Raw genomic sequence first — 17,720 nt, 5'->3', positions numbered from 1 at the left:
GAAACCGATGGGGGCTGCGATGAAATCAGTTTTACGTCTTCCTACTTAGGCCTGCCTCCATCATCCATTCATCGAACGGTAAAAAAAGAAAAGAAGAGGTTAACATGAACAAAGGTGCTGAAGGGATGCTTTCCCAACCGACAGCCCGTGTGGGAATAATTCATGAACACCAACGACCAACACGGACAATTTGCTCAACTAGGAAAATAAAAAACTACCGATGGAGGTGCGTTTTGACCTGAAAACTTTTCCGTGTGGATAGCCCCTTCAACTAACAGGCTGCTGGAGAGAAGCAGCTGAGTGGCCCAGGAAACATGACGGGGGGTGGAGACGAGCCTGCAGCGGGCAAGGCGGCACCCGCAGAGAGCGAGCCAAGCACACCCGCACGCTTTTATATGCTCCCGAGAGGGCAGGGCCAATCAGCTGCTTCCTGCAGAATCCGAACACAAACAAAACAAACACATCTGGGTTGAATGTAGCTTTATTTTTAAAAGTATGCAGTCAGACAGCCAGTCAAGTTGATGACTATGATGGACATACACAGTATGTTTAAAAGCTGAGCGGAATATTCCAACCTCACTCTGTGCGAAGTTAACTGGCCATCAGGTTGCCTTCACGCCGACACATTGGCTCTCCTTTCTTACAGGGCATCATCTTCGGGGTATCTCTGAAAAAGACACAAGTGGTAAACCGTGTGCCCCCCGGATCCTCTTTAAAATGTTCCGTATGCGTTGAACACATGACCAACTGAACCGTCACTTAAGACCACCCAACCGAAACCTATCACGTGACTTATGTTACTATTCCATTCGTACCGGAGGTGTGCAAAGTGTGGCCTGCGCCACATTCCAAACATAGAATTTAACAAGGAAAAATAAGCAGTAATTTTACAAGAATATTAAGTGAAAAATATTCTAAATATTAAGTGAAAAAAGGTGTAATCTAACAAAAAAAGGCACAATTTTACAAGAAAAATGTCCTAATAGTAAGAGGAAAAATAACATTTTAGAAAGCATAAAGTTCATATACTAAAGACAAGTCGTAATATTATTAGAAACAAACAGAACAAAAAATTAGGCTGTGAAAGAAAGTCCAGATATCATGTGAATAAGGAGACCGTCACTATAGGCTGGATGCTGCAATGTGGGCGGAGCCGATCGGCGTTATAAAGCAAGCATCGGCATACGCCCATACCGTGCTTTTTCTTGGAAATCGGCCGATACTGATCGATCGGAGCCCCCCTGGAATAGAGCCATAATTATGAGAAGAAAGCTGAAATAGTTCAAATTAAATAAATAAATAATAAATAAAAAAAAGAACAGCAGAAATGAAAAGAAACGCTAGTCAGAATATTACGAGAAACAAAATCATATTCTAACAAGAAAAAAGTAGCAATTTTAAGAAAAATATTTTATGAGGAAAAATAACATTTTAGAAGCACAGAGTTGAAATGATTTTTAATACATTCATAATATTATGAGAAAAAAAGCAAAGTTGTCATTTGTCAAATTGAGCGTTATAATATTATGGAGACACGGCCCAAGTCCTAAAATCCACGGCTGAGGCAATCAGCAAGGCAATCCCGAGCTACCGCCAGAGCCATTCAGTCGGTCAAGGAAGGGGAAAGGCCACAGAAAACGCCAGAGAACTGCTCTGCTGGGTTCTGCTGGTCTGCATGTGTTGCTTTACTAAATACCAAAGTGGTCAAGTTGCACACTTTCATTTTTCACTACGTGGCCCTCACTGGAAAGCGTTTGGACACCCCTGGTATATACAGTAGTGAAAGCTATGACGTATATTAGGATTAGACACACCGTACAGTAAAAGCAATGATGTTACTTTTTGAAGCTGTAGTTCTTCCAGAGACTGCTGATGGTGGCCTGTACGCCAGGGTTGTTCTCGTTGTTGGAGGATTTCTTCTCAAGACCCACAGATCTTTTCCTCAGTCCACTCGCCCTGGCCGGGCCCAACACGTGCACGCTTGTGTCCGTAAGCACGCGGCTCAACGTGGGCTTTGGCAGACCAGCAACCTGAGAGGAGCAGATGGAGAACCTCAGCAGCCGACAAAAATGACATACAGCGTTCCTTCGCACCAGCGCCGTTCACCTTTAGTGGACTCGCTGTCTCGCAGATTTGTTTTTAGTGCTTTTTGGGTTGTTTTTTTTTTTTTTTTTTTTAAAGGGCCTGGCCCTTTAAGAAGAATTGCATTGTGGGAAGTTGAGTGTTGCAGTTCTGTGCTTTGGCGGCGTCTCTATTCCGCCAATGAACAACAGAAGAATCAGAAGAAGCTAACCATGTGACTCTGAACACTGTATGGCTGCAAGTTTTCTACCCGACAAAACCCCCACAGTGTTGACGAAACCCAAAAGACAGAGGATGCCAGCCATCACATAAAAAGTTGGACTTCTGGACATGAAGGAAGGCAGAAGTAACAAGGATACAAAAAGGCTTCGGCCAAACGGCGCCAGGATGAAGGTGCCCGGTCGGAGGAGTGAAATACATGTGAGTTACTTAATAATTGTGGCGTACATTCCTGACGTTAATAGAAAAACATGCTAACGGTTCCAACGTATTACAACAAATATTAAACAGTGTCTCCATTATTTCCCGATCGTTTTTCAAAAATCATTTACTAATATAGATCTATAATCATAAATAAAGCCACCACCACACATGTACAGGCCGAAACCTACCTTTGATTTCAATATTCTTGCTTTGTTCGAGGTTGTGCGACTCTGCTCTGACTCTTCTTTTGATTCCACTTTCTGACAAATGAAATGGACATACTGTATGTACCTGTACATGCTGGATATAAAATAGAATGTATAATAGTGCAAAGTACAAACTTACAGGTGCAGCATACACCCCACAGGAGAGGACGTCCTCTTTGTGTAAGCACACAAGTGAAGGCTGGGATTGAGAAAAGTAGGCACTGTCCTGGGAGGGAGCAAAGACCTCATCCCTCAGCTGCCTGTCAGTGGGAGACTTTGTGGACAAGGACAAAGTATCCTTCTTGTACTGGAACTGCTGCAGGGCATTCAGTGTCAGTGATTGATCCACTGGTGGCGAACCACCCGACCAGTTAAACAGCCTGAGACCTCGGCTGCCTGAGAGGGGGGTAGCGGTATTTGGAGACGAAGGTGGACTGGGTGTCTCCACAGATGAGACGTGTGGACTGTCGCCGTCATCGGTCTGGGCGCTGACAGCGGGGGTGTCCTCCACAGGGCTCGCCGCTCCGGGCTCTGCAATCTCACTGAAAGCCGCCTGAGCAGATTCTTTCACGTCACTGGCAGCTGAACAGGAATTGCTGAAGAATCTACATGTGAAAGACAGGGACAGAGTTAATGTGTTACATTAAAAACGTCTAGGAAACAGAGCCATCACACGTATTATTTGTTACTGCATCTCTGCCTCGGCCCACTGTGGCGAAGAGGGAGCTGAGCCGACAGACAAAGCTCTCAATTTACCGCTCGATCTACGTTCCTACCCTCGCCTGTGGACAAGAGACCAAAAAAACAAGATGGTGGGTACAAGCGGCTGAAATAAGGTTTCTCCTTTGGGTGGCTGGGCTCTCCTTTACAGATAAGATGAGCAGCACTGTCATCCAGGAGAAACTCGGAGTAGGACCGCTGCTCCTCCGCAGTGAGGTGGCTCGGGCGTCTGGTCAGGATGCCTCCCGGTTCAGGGCACAACCGACCAGTACGAGGCCTCTGAGACGACCCAGGACACGTTAGAGAGACTATGTCTCTCAACTGGCTTGGCTGGGAAGGCCTCGGGATCCGCCGGGAGGAGCTGGTTTAACATTTCAAAATGTACCTACATTCTTTTGTGACTCAGTTAAACAGAAAAGTCTTGTATTTTGTTAATATATCGTCCTGTCCTTGTGAATCCAGTATGATGTGTCGTCTCGTCTCGTGAGCTGAGTGTATCGTGACACCCCGACTTAATGAGGGGTCCCTACTTAATATGTAGGTCCCAGGACGTGACCAGTTGAGAACATTATCATGAAACGACCTCTGTTGTGATGTGGCGCTAAATAAAAAATACATTCTCATTCAAATCACTTGACCTGCTTGGGGGCGCAGGTTTCAACACAGCATTGAAAAGTGCACCTGCTGCTTGTGGCCGGGCCGTTCTCATCAGCATCCTGGTTCCTCATCTGCAGGACTGTGGCGAAGCGGTTCCGCGGCCGTGGCTGACTGGTGGGCTTTAACATCGACCGGTGCGGCTGCTGCTGCTCGGACTTCCATCGCTTCCCGCTGTCGGAGTACTGCTGCAGAACGTCTTCATCTGACAGCCTGGTGTCTGTGGCAGGGAAAAGAAGGTTTTGTGGCAGTGTCTGTGCAGACAATGAAACAAAAACAGCAAGTACAACATCTATCCACCTGTGCAACACAAAAAAACCCTGCAAGTGGTTTAACTTCACATGAAAGTTTAACTTTTATATGAGGCAACACAACTTGAGCACAAAAAAAGCATGAAAAAGAAATGAAAATATTGTTTTATTGTACACAGGGGTGTGGTCTGGGGGCCATTTGCGGCCCGCAGTTGTATTTTTATTGGCCTGCAGCACTTTCTAAAAATTGAATTTAACAAAAAAGCTAAAAAAAAAAAAAGCAAAAAAAAAAAAAAAAAAAAAAAAAAAAAAAAAAAAAAACTAAAAATGGAAAAGAACGAAAGTAGTTTGCAAGAATAAAGTCAAAATATTAACTCATTCAATACCAAAGACATATTTATATGTTTTTATCAACCCGATCCCCGGCCGATCCCAACAACGTGTTTATACGTCTTATATTTTTTTGCCCGAGAGGCAGAAAAAGGTGATGACGCAACTCTCCACTAATGCATTTCACTTCAGAGCAATTTTAAGACATAAAACGGCCACAAGGTGGCAGAAGTGCAGTTGATAAGAGCTTGGCAGAGATCATGTGGATGAGGGGGGGATGATGATCACAGATGACAGGAAGGAGGAAGTGAGAGCGTGGAGTGTAGCGCACAGGTTAGGCATTCTAGGGAAATTTTACCGCATGCACACGCTTGCACACAGTTCAGTTCCAAATGTGAAAATAATAAATACTTCATGGTGTTATATTTGTGAATATATTGTTATTTTTTGTATTGTTTATGTTGGTATAGTATAGTATAGTTGAGCTGTCACTGTTCTACTGCTGATTACTAAAGAATGTAAAAAGGTGGAAACAAACTTTTTTTCTAATCTTTCTTTTGGTAGGTTCCATGCTTACACAACATTCCGTGTGCCTTGAAAGATCAGTCAAAATAGTCTAGAATGGCTGAAGGGGTGTACCCGCCTCTCGCCCGAAGTCAGCTGAGATAGGTCCCAGCATACCCCCCCACGACCCTAAAGAGGGGAAGCGGTATAGAAAATAGATGGATGGATGGCTGAAGGGGTTGTCTTTTGAAAAACGGCTGGGAGTGAATGAGTTAAGAGAAAAACTTTAGTTACGAGAGTCATCATTACACCCATGTATTCCCTCCGCAAGGCATGCTGGGTAGCTTGTGGTACTCTCTCGCCCATCTTTGTCGCATTTTTGCCTGATTGCAGAATATGTTGAAGTCATCAGGGACACTAACATGCTCTAGATAACCAGTGTTTTACCGTTCACAGTTCATGCTGTCCTTGCCACTGGACTGCCCAGCATGCCTTGCAGGCAGTTGTACTACCACCACCGTATTTTACTGTTCTTTTTCTGAAATGTGGCGTTACTTTTATGCCAGATGTAATGGGACACACACCTTCCAAAAAAGTTCAACTTTTGAGTATTTTCCCAAAGGTCTTGGGGCATCAAGATGTTTTCTGGCAAAATTAAGACAAGACTTAATGTTGTTTTTGTTCAGCAGTGGTTTTGGTCTTGGAACTCTGCCATGCAGGCCGTTTTTGCCCAGTGTCTTTCTTATGGTGGAGTCATGAACACTGACCTTAACTGAGGCAAGTGAGGCCTGCACTTCTTTGGATGTTGTTGTGGGGTCCTTCGCACAGGGCCATTTAGCTTTGGATTTTTTCCTCTCCCTTAATAATAAAAAGTTTCATTTCAAAACTGCATTTTGTGTTCAAGTGTGTTGTCATTGACTAATACAGTCAAACTTGTCTTAGCGGCCACCTTTATAGAACGGCCACTGAAAAATCCCCCCGCAGCAAATGTACATGTTATAGACGATGTGTATAGTGGTCACCTTGCTAACGTGGCCAGCGGCCACCCATTTTGTCTCCCTTGGTCAATATCTGACCGCATATAGCAGCCAAATTACCAACTCAAGTAGAAGCTTCATGCACGAAAAAGTTTTGTTTTTCAATCAATCAAGCCGTCGTGTGTAGACTTTAATTACTGAGTCCTAGCTCAGTCACAATCATTCACAAGATCCACACAAACTGTCAGTTGTTCCACATAAAAAAGCCGTCTTCTTTTGAGCTTGCTATTTCCTGGTCAAACATGTAACTTTAAGAGCATTTGCACCAAAACATTACCGCAAAGTAGGCTGGGAACAGGACGTGCTCCCAGCGACGCTACAATACAATACAATACTGCCTGCACGCTAAAACCATGCTAGCATGCATGCTATCGTATGTTTTTAAAAAGCAGCGGGAGCAACATTAATAATGAACGTGGAAAATGAGAGAGAACAAAGACTAGAAGAGGTGACTTTTGTAGACCAGGAAGTAGCAAAGATCAGTCAGGATGAAGTGAGGAGGGCATTGAAGAGGATGAAGAGTGGAAAGGCCGTCGGTCCTGATGATATGCCTGTAGAGGTTTGGAAGTGTCTAGGAGAGGTGGCAGTAGAGTTCCTGACTGGGTTGTTCAACAGGATCTTAGATCATGAAAAGATGCCTGAGGAATGGAGGAGAAGTGTGCTGGTGCCCATTTAGAAGAACAAGGGAGATGTGCAGAGCTGTGGCAACTACAGAGGAATAAAGCTGATGAGCCATACAATGAAGTTATGGGAAAGAGTAGTTGAAGCTAGACTAAGGGCACAAGTGAGCATATGTGAGCAGCAGTATGGTTTCATGCCAAAAAAAGAGTACTACAGACGCAGTATTTGCTTTGAGGATGTTGATAGAGAAGTACAGAGAAGGCCAGACGGAGCTGCATTGTGTTTTTGTAGATGTGGAGAAAGCTTATGACAGGGTGCCCAGAGAGGAAGTGTGCTATTGTATGAGGAAGTCTGGAGTGGCAGAGAAGTATGTTAGAGCGGTGCAGGACATGTATGAGGACTGGAAGACAGTGGTGAGGTGTCCTGTAGGTGTGACAGAGGAGTTCAAGGTGGAGGTGGGACTGCATCAGGGATCAGCTCTGAGCCCCTTCTTGTTCGCTATGGTGATGGACAGACTGACAGACGAGGTTAGACAGGAATCTCCATGGACTATGATGTTTGCAGATGACATTGTGATCTGCAGTGAGAGCAGGGAACAGGTGGAGGAGAAGCTAGAGAGGTGGAGGTTTGCCCTGGAAAGGAGAGGAATGAAGGTTAGCCTCAGTAAGACAGAGTACATGTGTGTGAATGAGAGGGACCCAAGTGGAAGACTGAGCTTACAGGGAGAAGAGATCAAGAAGGTGGAGGATTTGAAGTACTTAGGGTCAACAGTCCAGAGCGATGGAGAGTGTGGAAAAGAGGTGAAGAAGCGTGTACAGGCAGGATGGTACGGGTGGAGAAAAGTGTCAGGTGTGATGTGTGATAGAAGAGTTTCAGCTAAAATGAAAGGAAAGGTGTACAAAACTGTGGTGTTGTTTGGTCTAGAGACAGTGTCCATGAGGAAAAGACAGGAGACAGAGCTGGAGGTAGCAGAGATGAAGATGCTGAGGTTCTCTCTGGGAGTGACCAGGAAGGATAGGATCAGGAATGAGTACATCAGAGGGACAGCACATGTTAGAGGTTTTGGAGATAAAGTCAGAGAGGCCAGACTGAGATGGTTTGGACATGTCCAGAGGAGAGATAGGGAATATATAGGTAGAAGGATGCTGAGTTTGGAACTGCCAGGCAGGAGGCCTAGAGGAAGACCAAAGAGGAGGTTTATGGATGTAGTGAAAGAGGACATGAAGGTAGTTGGTGTGAGAGAAGAGGATGCAGAAGACAGGGTTAGATGGAGGCAAATGATTCGCTGTGGCGACCCCTGAAGGGTAAAGCACAAAGGAGAAGAAGAAGAAGCAGGCCGCGAGTCAAAGATTTTGCCCAGCCCTGGTACAGATAATGCCATGGTGTATTTCATCTCACCCTGGCGTGGTCTCTTCAGCCCGACACCAGCCAGGCTGATGATTCTCTCCTTGCCCCTGGTGGGGGGAGGCCTGTCAGGGGAGGATGCAGGCTGGGCTGGTGGGACAGGGATGGCCCTCATCCTTCTACTCCAGATACTGAGCTGGGCGGCGACCTGGTTGTCATTCCAGCTGTGACTGCGTTGTTTTGCGGGCTGCACGGATAGGTTTTAATGTTAAACTTCCATGAAATTGTGCTTTTCTTTCATGGTTGTACCTGTGCCATAGGTTTGTCTGGGTCGAAGTCATCGACCTTCTCCTGTGTGTTGACGTCAAGGTTTCCTAAGGCCATCTGCAAGGCTGTGTTGTCTGCTAAAGGACTGCATCCATCCAGTAATGTTAAGGTAAGTGTGCCACCCACGTGATGGAGAGTTCATGAGCACTTTCCAAATGAATTCATTATTTGCAACTGTGATGGACAGTGTGTTTTTGACAAAGCAGGATACACTCCGGCATAGCTGAGGGTGGCTGGGTTGACGTCATCTGGGTAAGGGTTGAGGGGGACAACCTTCCTGTTGACAGGATCAAACACCAGTTGGTAAAGGAAGGTATGATTGGCTCTGACAAAGCCCTCAATGTACTCTTCAGGGACCATGAGGCTCATCTTCAGGTACTGGTTCATCTTCTTGATCACCTGACAGCAAAAGCAACAAGTTCATGAGGGAAGGCACACAGAATTCAGTGATTATCCAGTTCATTGACAACTCGTTTATCGCGGGGGATAGGTTCCCAAAATAGCCCACAATAAGTGAAATCCACGAAGTAGCCAACTTTGTTTCCAATTATTCTATATGTTTTAAGGCTGTAAAAGCCCCCACCATACACTTGATACACTTCTCAGACACGCATGACCATTTTCTCACATTTCCCTAGTTTAAACACTAAGTTCAAATTTCGTTTGTGTTTTAATGATCAACCTACAAGGTTGGACATGGCCGTGCCTCTTTGTCCTGGTGTCGCTCCACTGAAGCGTTTTTGGATCTCTGTTGAAACATATTGCTCCTGTCGTGGTATTTTTCTCCTCCTCCAATCAAAGATTCATTTTATTTCATAACGTAACGTCCATCTTCCTTCAGCATGTCCACAAGTTCCACTTTTGCGCGATGGTTAGCATCTTCCTCTGCCTTTTGGGTGCAGAATGTTTTGTCGACATTGTGGGTTTTGTTGGGGAGACAACATGCAAACGTACAGCGTTCAGAGTCTCTGCAAGCTGTTTGCTAGCGATCACACAACAGTAAACACGGCAGTTCGGCACAAAGGCAAACAATGGTCTACAGCCAGTTCTCCTTTAGACAATCAGGACGCGCACACACACACACACACACACACACACACACACACACACACACACACACACACACACACACACACACACACAAAAGCACTAAAACAGCGAGTCCGTAAAAGGTGAACCGCGATGGAGCGAGGGAATACTGTATTCCATATCTGGTGTTCCATTCATCGTTTCTTTAATTTAAATATGTAAATATCCTCTGATTTCAGCCTCTCAAATGTGAATATTTATGAATTTCCTAAGTGAGCCATGAAAGCAGAGCTATTATCTTTGTGTTTTAGGCCAAACAAAACATTCACACACATCAGCCTTGACTTTGGAACAGTGATGGACAGTTTTGCCTCTTTTCTGATGTGTTGCAGCGCAAACCGCTAACAGTTTGTTTTTGCTTCCTGTTGATTTGGTTCATCTAGGGCAGGGGTCGGCAACCTTCACTACCACGAGTGCCATTTTGCTCCCTCTTATGTTAAAGAAAAATAGTCTGGAGCCGCAAACCTAACACGACTTTTAGTCTTTTTTTAATTTCACCCATTACAACAGAAGTGCAGTTTGCGAGTCCTTCCCGTAGTCGTTTGTATAAAACTAAAATAAAATGTAGCCCATTTTAATATAATAAAAAAAAAAAAAACACATATAGTTGCAGTTTGGCAGTTTTAAAGACGTAAACAGAAATTAAGGAACGTTTCCTGTCAGGTCTGAAATAAATGTTTTTTTTCTGAAAGATAAACAGCCTTTTAAATGCTAGTGTTCTCATGTCTTTCATCTGACGCTTGATGCTGATGTGGGGGCAGTCAGGCATGACTTTGTCTTCCCAGTACGTACACTCATTTGTGGCCGATATTGATGATTTCTTTTTTTTTTGATGCATTCATGGTTAGCTTACCGCAGGGATTGCATGCTCAAGAGGTTTTTTTTTTTAATTTTGATGTTAAAGTTTCACTTTAAACTCCAAGATATAAAATAAATCAAAGTAAAAATAATACAGCCGTCCCTCGTTTAGCGCAGTTAATTGGTTCCGGAACCGGACTGCGAATAAGTGAATCAATGCAAAGTAGGATTTAGTGTTGATAAATGGAATATTTTCATAGTTAGAGCATAGAAAACCTGTTTATGACTTTCTAAATATGGTTATTACCATTATTAGAGTCCTGTGTGCATCATACCCGGAGCACTTTCTAATACTTTTTCCATCTCGTGTAGCTAAAACAGCTAATCCAAATATCCAAGCAAACAAAGATCTGTCAGGAACACGCAGTACACTAGTGTACTACGACAAACTGCACACACAACATATTGTTCAATTCTGTTCAACATTCTATTAGGATGGAAACGGTCTTGTCTTTCTGACCTCACCTTGAGGATATCAGGCTCTCTTGCCAGCCGCACCAGTTTGCAAGCCTTGCCCAGGCCAATGCCGTGCAGGGACGGCAGGTAGTCACACCCGGATAGGATGCACATGTAGCGAAACTTGTCCTCCGTGAAGACGTTCCCCAGAGCGCGACATCGGCCCAGATTACTTTGGTCTATCTCTAGGCCATTCCCCTGTTTGTCCATTTTTAGGATCACCTGCATTGTTTGGAAAGATGATGTCTGGCGAGTTATACGCACACACTACACACACACCACCACACACAGTGGAAAAATGCAAATCATTGAAACTTTTGGCACTCGAGTAAAGCCTGGATTGTTCTGCTACATCAAGGTGCCGCCGCATGCTACACCAGCTCTCCTGCTGGCTTGACGCTGACGTTCTCCTCAGATTTCACATCAACATTTGCAATCATTCCATCTATTTAATTGCCAATGTTCACTGGCATTGTGTTATTATCACCAACATTTCCACTTTTTCCTAATTCTGTCACGTCTTGTTTTTGTATTTGTAGAATGTGCTTCGGGCCCCTGGTCTGACCAACACCCCTGGTCTGACAGGTTGGATTGAAAAACCATGACATGAGAAGCCATACGGTTCCACTTCAACCCTTTAAGTGCAGCTCTTCCTGCTGGAGATAGTTGGTCACTGCACCTCTTAGCCCCCCAAAAAGCAGCCTGGAACAACGGAATTAAAAAAACTAAATAAATGATTGTATTTGTAGCTTTATTTGGCTCCTCACTAAAATGTAATGTGGGCTGAGAGTGATTGCAATTTTTTTTGTTACCTCATTAAACCACACGACAGTCCAAATACTAGACTTACTTATCTTTGCAAAGGGAGAAAGATTTCTATTGTCGATTGTCCTCATCAAAGGCTCGTTACCTTCTTACAGCCAAATGCCAGAAGGTCAGAATCTTCCGTGATGACTGCATGAGCCAAACCAGATTTGATCAGGAAGGCCAGCTGAGCATCAGCTTCATATGGAGCCACCACACAGTCGACTCCCCTGGCCCTCGCAGCCTGGAACAACAAACCGCTTCCCGTCACATGCTGGCATGCCACACACTACGCAACTGATTAGCTGTGAGCCATACCAGGACATCATACATACTGTAAGTGTTCGTGAAACGCAAGACTTTACAATAAGGTTAAATAGTTGTGGAGAGGCTATCACTTCTCTTTATTTGGTTACAGCGCTGGACTGAAAACAGCCGAACGATCAAGAAAACAGCCCAGAATTAAATTAGACAGACTCTATACGGTAGTCCCTCGTTTATTGCAGTTAATTGGTTCCAGACACGACCGTGATGAGTGAATTGAGCAAAAGTAGGATTCCTAATTTAGGAATGGAGTTAGAGTGTAGAAAACCTGTTTACAACCATGTTTTTTAACATTATTTAAGCCCTCTAGATTTGAGATAACACCCCCATTGTCACTTTTACACTTCTATTTCCCAATATAGTAGACATAACAGAAAATAAGACTCGCGCGCATCTGTGTTGCTGTAAATGTGTTCCCTAGGGGAGCCGAGTGAGGGGGAGGACAGGAAGTGACGTCAAGGGTTCAGAGTTGAGTTTAACTAGGCGTGGGTTATGGTCGCACCAGAAACCCATGTTAGGGATTATTGTACCCGTTGTGAGATCATTCAAACCTGCAATAAAAGGCTGTTGTTCCTTGTGTGTCTCACCCAACATTACAGTAACATTACTGACACCTGCTGACCAGTGTAGAATATCATATTCACAACGTCTTTCAATGCCTTACAGTATATAGTCGGCCCTCGTTTATGGTGGTTAATTGGTTCCAGACCCGACCGCAATAAATGAATTTCCGCGGTATAGGATTCACTGTTAATAAATGGAGAGCATAGAAAACATGTTTATTTTACTTCATTTAACAGTTTTATGCTTGAAAATGCTGCAATACGCAGTACAAGGTATGGAAAAGGTGCCAAAAACGCTGCGCGTGACTGAGTAGTTCTTCCCAAGGTGTGATATTACATTGCAAATATTGAAGGAAGATGCTTTCATCCCCCACTTGCATAACCAGCGCTTTATGTCAGGTTCCGCATGCCAGGTTGGATTTTAGCTTTGGTTTTCCTTAGTTTTGCCATTATTTCCTGTTTTGCACTCTTATTTTGTTTTTTTCTGTTTCCTGTTTGGCGCGATGTGCAGCTGCTCTGCGGTGTCTGGAAAGCGCTCGCAGCCGTGGCCGATAATATCATTCAGCCCCGAATAACGAACATCCCTCATCAGTGGCGGAGCTCCGTGGTGGCCGCCCCACCGGCCATCTAGACATTTCAGGTATCAACTTTTTGCCACCCCTACGTGAGTAATGGTCTCACCTTGGCCACCCCATTGAAAAATTGCTGGCTCCGCCACTGTCCCTAATTAATACTGAACAAAAAGAAAAAGAGAATGAGTGCTGTGCCCCCTCCGGAGGAACACATAGGCAGAAGAGCATGTAGGAAGGACAGTGTCGCTTTTCTTCTTTTAAGTTCACATTTTCCCTTTGTTACGTCTCCCAAGCAGGGCAAAGAAAAGGAACGTGGGCACACACGAGAGAGAGAGTCACGTCACCTTAATCAGGTTATGAGCCATGGCTGGAGTGATGTTAACGCAGCGAGTAAAGCAGTCTCTGGCCGCTGAAAGCTTGCCTTCTCGTAACAGCTGTCTGCCTTTTTGAAGGTTAGCTTCTCGGCGCCTGGATAACGTAATGGATAACACAGTTCATGCATACTTGTATATAGAAATAGAAGAAGAGTTGGCCCCATTATTACTTATTATTAGGGGTGTCACGAGATGTCATGTCGGACTAAAAGGTGACGAGATTTCTTGGTTTGAGCATGTGATGTCTTTTCTTCTCCCAAGTTGAGTCCAACCAGTCTAACAGCTTCCAGTGTCTCTGATGTGAGGTGGACAGGGCCACGCAGTGACTTCGGCCAGCCGGAGGTATCCTAGTGGTGCTTGGTGGTTCGCCTGATTCATTGTTTCTTATCTTGGGAGAAGACGTGTCTGTTTTGTATGAAAAGCCTCAGCGTTTGTGCTTTTACGTCTTCACAATGTAAGCCTGTGTGTCTTCTTGGTCTTGGGGCACTCTCCAAAAGACAGCAACACTGAATGTTCTCTCTGCTTGATTGGTGCCTTGTTGACGCTTCGATAATCAAAAAGATAAAAGACTATTTGGTTCTGTGGGCAATATTCATTGATTAGGAAAAGTGCCAAAATGAGAAAAGCTGTGTCACGAGAACAGGGCAGCCAGAAGCCAACAGTGGCATCACCACTATCATTGATAATGCACATAATATGGACGTGGCAGTGCGCCTGGCATTATTGGAACCGCACATGAATTGCTTTACACACACTACAAACCTTGCGTCTATAGCCAAGGATGCTCAGCATTTGTACTCGAGAATAGCCAAGGATACTCAGCATTTGTACGCGTCTACAGCCAAGGATACTCTGCATTCGTACTCAAGAATAGCCAAGGATACTCAGCATTTGTACGCGTCTACAGCCAAGGATGCTCAGCATTTGTACTCGAGAATAGCCAAGGATACTCAGCATTTGTACGCGTCTACAGCCAAGGATACTCTGCATTCGTACTCAAGAATAGCCAAGGATACTCAGCATTTGTATGTGTCTACAGCCAAGGATACTCGGCATTCGTACTCAAGCACAGCCAAGGATACTCGGCATTCGTACGCGTCTACAGCCAAGGATACGCTGCATTCGTACCATTTATAGTCAGGGATATCGTTTACACTCAGGGATAATCAGCATTCCAACTCATTTACAGTCAAGGATAGTCAGCACTTACAGTATACTCGGTTTCAGCAAAGGTTCAAACTCACTCTTTGCGAGCATTTTCCACTTCTCGTTTTGAAGGTAGATTGCGTCCATCGAATACTAGAATTGGTTTCACATTGAAGGAGAACAGCATGTCCACATATTTCATACAGTACGATACATACCTAGAAGTGGGCACATACAGTAGAGTATATACTGTAAGTAACATAATCAGCCATCTGCAACAAACAGTATATAATGACGCTTTACTTGGAAACATAAGTCACTTACTGATCAGTCGGTTCCCCTTTAGCAAGTTTCTCAGCACATGAAAACGCCCCTTTATGAAGCCAACAATATGTGTCTACGGCCACCGTCTGGCCTTTGTATTTCTTCACATTGATGGGCTCTCCAGCATCTTTGAGAAACTGCAGCAATCCAGGGATGCCCATTTTGGGGGTGGGGGAAATTAAGCCACACTGAAAAATGTACAAATATATTCAGACAGGTTCACAAAAACCCACATTCATTTATGACAATTTGCAGATAAAATACATTGGGGAAAATATGTACCGGTACTTGTCACCTCTGCCCCTTTGAGTGATGCAGGCCAATAATTTACTAACTAAAAACTAACATTTGACATCTAAATGAAGGAATAGAAATGTGCTTTTCTATTTTTGTTGGGTTTTGTGGTTGGGGGAGAAACGTTATTGTTATTATGCTATGCTAACTTATTATTTTTTCAATGCGAGCTTTCAGATAATGGCCTTCGCGCCGCACTTTGGACACCCCTGCTTTAGCCAGCAAAGCTTGTTGTTGGTTGACAAGTACTGTACTGCTCTTTCTTCATCATACGTGGAAAACCAGCGTGGTAAGCAATAACATGGAGTTGTCAACGCCACCGTGAACGTAATTATATCGAAGTAGCAGTGTAAACGTGTACGGAAGGAACACAATTTGACATTTTATGCTATTACACGGTGCCATCGAAGAATGCCCATCCTACAACGGAACATATATGGCACAGGAGGAGCAAAGACAGCCCGTTTTCCCTTGTAGTAAGAAAAAAATAACCACAGAGGCCGATAGTCGGACATAATTTGCAAAAAAGAACGTTTAATTGGTGGAAACGTACCTTTTTTCTCTCACTCTGTGTCTCAACGCGGCTGTTACGTGGAGGGAAAGCAACAGAAAGGAGTTTAGTTTTAGCGGCAAATGACGATTCAGTAAGAGTTACGACGATTGGATCAAATCACAGGGGGGCGAGTCATGCCGCATGACGTCACACTGCCCAGTTAAATGTCCACTCCACTGGAGAAAACCGCAGTGCTAATTTTTGTGGTGGACTTTGTTGCCCCCAACCTTGGTTCGACAAACAGTTAATTTCATATTTAGATTCATATTTGTCCTTAAGTTCCCTTCACAGCGCAGCAACATTTAACCAACATCAAAATACTAATCGCAGTTTATTTATCATTATCACTTAACTGTTCTCATCTGGTTAATTATAATTTCCCGACTGAGTTAGGGTTACCTGAATGCGTCATAAAACGTATCACATTTCTTAGCTTCCTGTGCACTTCCTGCTTCCTGTCATCGCAGAGTCGACAGAGAAAACTACGAGCGGTTGGCAAACTTTCCCAAGCTCTGTGATCAATGACAGAAATTACCTGGGATAATCGACAACGCCTTTCTTCGAACGCTACTTTGTAGGATTGATGCGTTTAAACTGAAATCATGCAGTTTTCTAACAACGGGGACTTCACGTTCGTCTCCTCGACAGAAGCGCAAGGTAAGCTAACACTAGTGGAGCTTCACAGCCAGCATAGCAGGCCAAAGATAACAACACTGGGTGTCGTTGCTCCGTTGTTTTTCCTCTTCTCACAACACCTGTTATGCGTTCAAACTGAAATCATGCCGCTTTCGCCTAATAACGGAGACTTGACGTTCATCTTCTCGACAGAAGCACAGTGCAAGCTAATGCGAGTGGAGCCTTACGGCTAGCATAGCAGGCCAAAGATGTCAACATTGGTCGTCATAATGTTATTATTCTCTTCTCGTGATATTTGTCATTATCTTGGTATTATTGGGAGTCTTCCCCCAACTATAGAGAATAGCTCATAGATCCAAAATAAACACGCAACATGGAATTGACAGTGTACTACTGTCGACGTGTCGCTGCATACCATTCATATACATGTATTTATGAACTATATACAGGATATACTAGGAGTGTAACAATACGTGTATTTGTATCGAACCGTTCAATACACGTGTACCGAACCGTGAGCCCTGTATCGAACAATACGCAGTTTCATATTTATTTTATCAACTTCTGACTCCGCTCTGTGCTGAAAGGTCGGTGTATCTGCGATCGACTACTCTGGCTTAGGTTGCGTTGTCAAGCACAGAGCCACTGAGCTCCGCCGCCCACATTCATACCATGCTGAAAATGTTGAAAAATGTGAAAAATGTTGACAATTTCAATAAACTTCTAATGAAAAAAAGGCAAGGCAATTTTTTGTATCGAAAAAATATCGAACCGTAACACAAACGTATGGACCGGAACCAAACTGTGAATTTTGTGTATCGTTGCACCTTTAGTATATACATATTAGAGATGCACGATATCTTTTTTTCAAACCGATACCGATAACTTTCTGCTTCTCAAGACCGACTATATATGTATGTTCACCTTAGAAACCGTCGCTTCTGTGCTGTTTTTAGGTAGAATGTACAGTGACTCCTTTTTTCACTCCACAGAGCTCAGTGGCACAATCGCTGCCCCTGATATCAAAGTGAACATGGACAGTGACAGTGGTAAAGATCCATATGCCACTGCTTTCCTGAGGCAGCGAGGCTATGGTTGGCTGCTGGAGGTGGAGGAGGAGGACAGCGAGGAGAGCAAACCTCTTTTGTACGTCACCATTTATTTGAGCGGCAGGCTGCTGCTGCTTGCATTATGATCAGGAATGGGCGATGTTTACTGGAAATGGTTT

The 17,720-nt window shown here is 44.1% G+C and overlaps 2 protein-coding genes across 5 annotated transcripts in view; one reads left to right on the top strand and one right to left on the bottom strand.

Annotated features, from left to right (window-relative positions):
• Positions 1–486: 486 nt before the first annotated feature.
• Positions 487–15,915, bottom strand: exo1 (exonuclease 1). Of its 3 annotated transcripts, none has more exons than XM_054797730.1 (14): positions 15,857–15,915; positions 15,010–15,197; positions 14,784–14,903; positions 13,510–13,633; positions 11,813–11,950; positions 10,912–11,124; positions 8,711–8,898; positions 8,482–8,584; positions 8,227–8,419; positions 4,113–4,305; positions 2,851–3,316; positions 2,694–2,765; positions 1,840–2,030; positions 487–667 (listed from the first exon to the last, which is right to left on the bottom strand). In XM_054797730.1, the coding sequence occupies exons 2-14, from the start codon at positions 15,168–15,170 to the stop codon at positions 592–594; spliced, it is 2,238 nt and encodes a 745-aa protein (XP_054653705.1). In that variant the 5' UTR covers positions 15,171–15,197; positions 15,857–15,915; the 3' UTR covers positions 487–591. The 3 variants fall into 3 exon arrangements, with proteins under 3 accessions (XP_054653705.1, XP_054653706.1, XP_054653704.1); XM_054797731.1 differs by having other exon boundaries at positions 598–667; positions 1,815–2,030; XM_054797729.1 differs by lacking the exon at positions 487–667 and adding an exon at positions 942–1,241.
• Positions 15,916–16,306: 391 nt separating this feature from the next.
• The window catches only part of yipf4 (Yip1 domain family, member 4), a 7,141-nt gene continuing 5,727 nt past the window's right edge, over positions 16,307–17,720 (top strand). For both annotated transcript variants that reach the window (XM_054797617.1, XM_054797616.1), the window contains exons 1-2: positions 16,307–16,513; positions 17,485–17,638. In XM_054797617.1, coding sequence (XP_054653592.1) covers positions 16,459–16,513; positions 17,485–17,638 — 209 coding nt within the window. In that variant the 5' untranslated portion in view covers positions 16,307–16,458. The remainder of the gene's footprint in view (positions 16,514–17,484; positions 17,639–17,720) is intronic.

Source organism: Dunckerocampus dactyliophorus, chromosome 13, assembly GCF_027744805.1.
Source record: "Dunckerocampus dactyliophorus isolate RoL2022-P2 chromosome 13, RoL_Ddac_1.1, whole genome shotgun sequence".
In the NCBI taxonomy this organism is placed as follows: Eukaryota; Metazoa; Chordata; class Actinopteri; order Syngnathiformes; family Syngnathidae; genus Dunckerocampus; species Dunckerocampus dactyliophorus.
This window is presented reverse-complemented; position numbering and strand designations above follow the sequence as displayed.

What these genes read in the sequence shown, in the direction of transcription:
- exo1 (XM_054797729.1), bottom strand. Translation starts at nt 15,170, where the DNA reads ATGGGCATCCCTGGATTGCTGCAGTTTCTCAAAGATGCTGGAGAGCCC. An exon ending in GAGAGCCTGATATCCTCAAG is followed by an intron (nt 8,899 to 10,911) that starts GTGAGGTCAGAA and finishes TTTTGCTGTCAG; the next exon opens with GTGATCAAGAAGATGAACCA. An exon ending in GGCCCGGCCACAAGCAGCAG is followed by an intron (nt 3,317 to 4,112) that starts GTGCACTTTTCA and finishes TTTCACATGTAG; the next exon opens with ATTCTTCAGCAATTCCTGTT.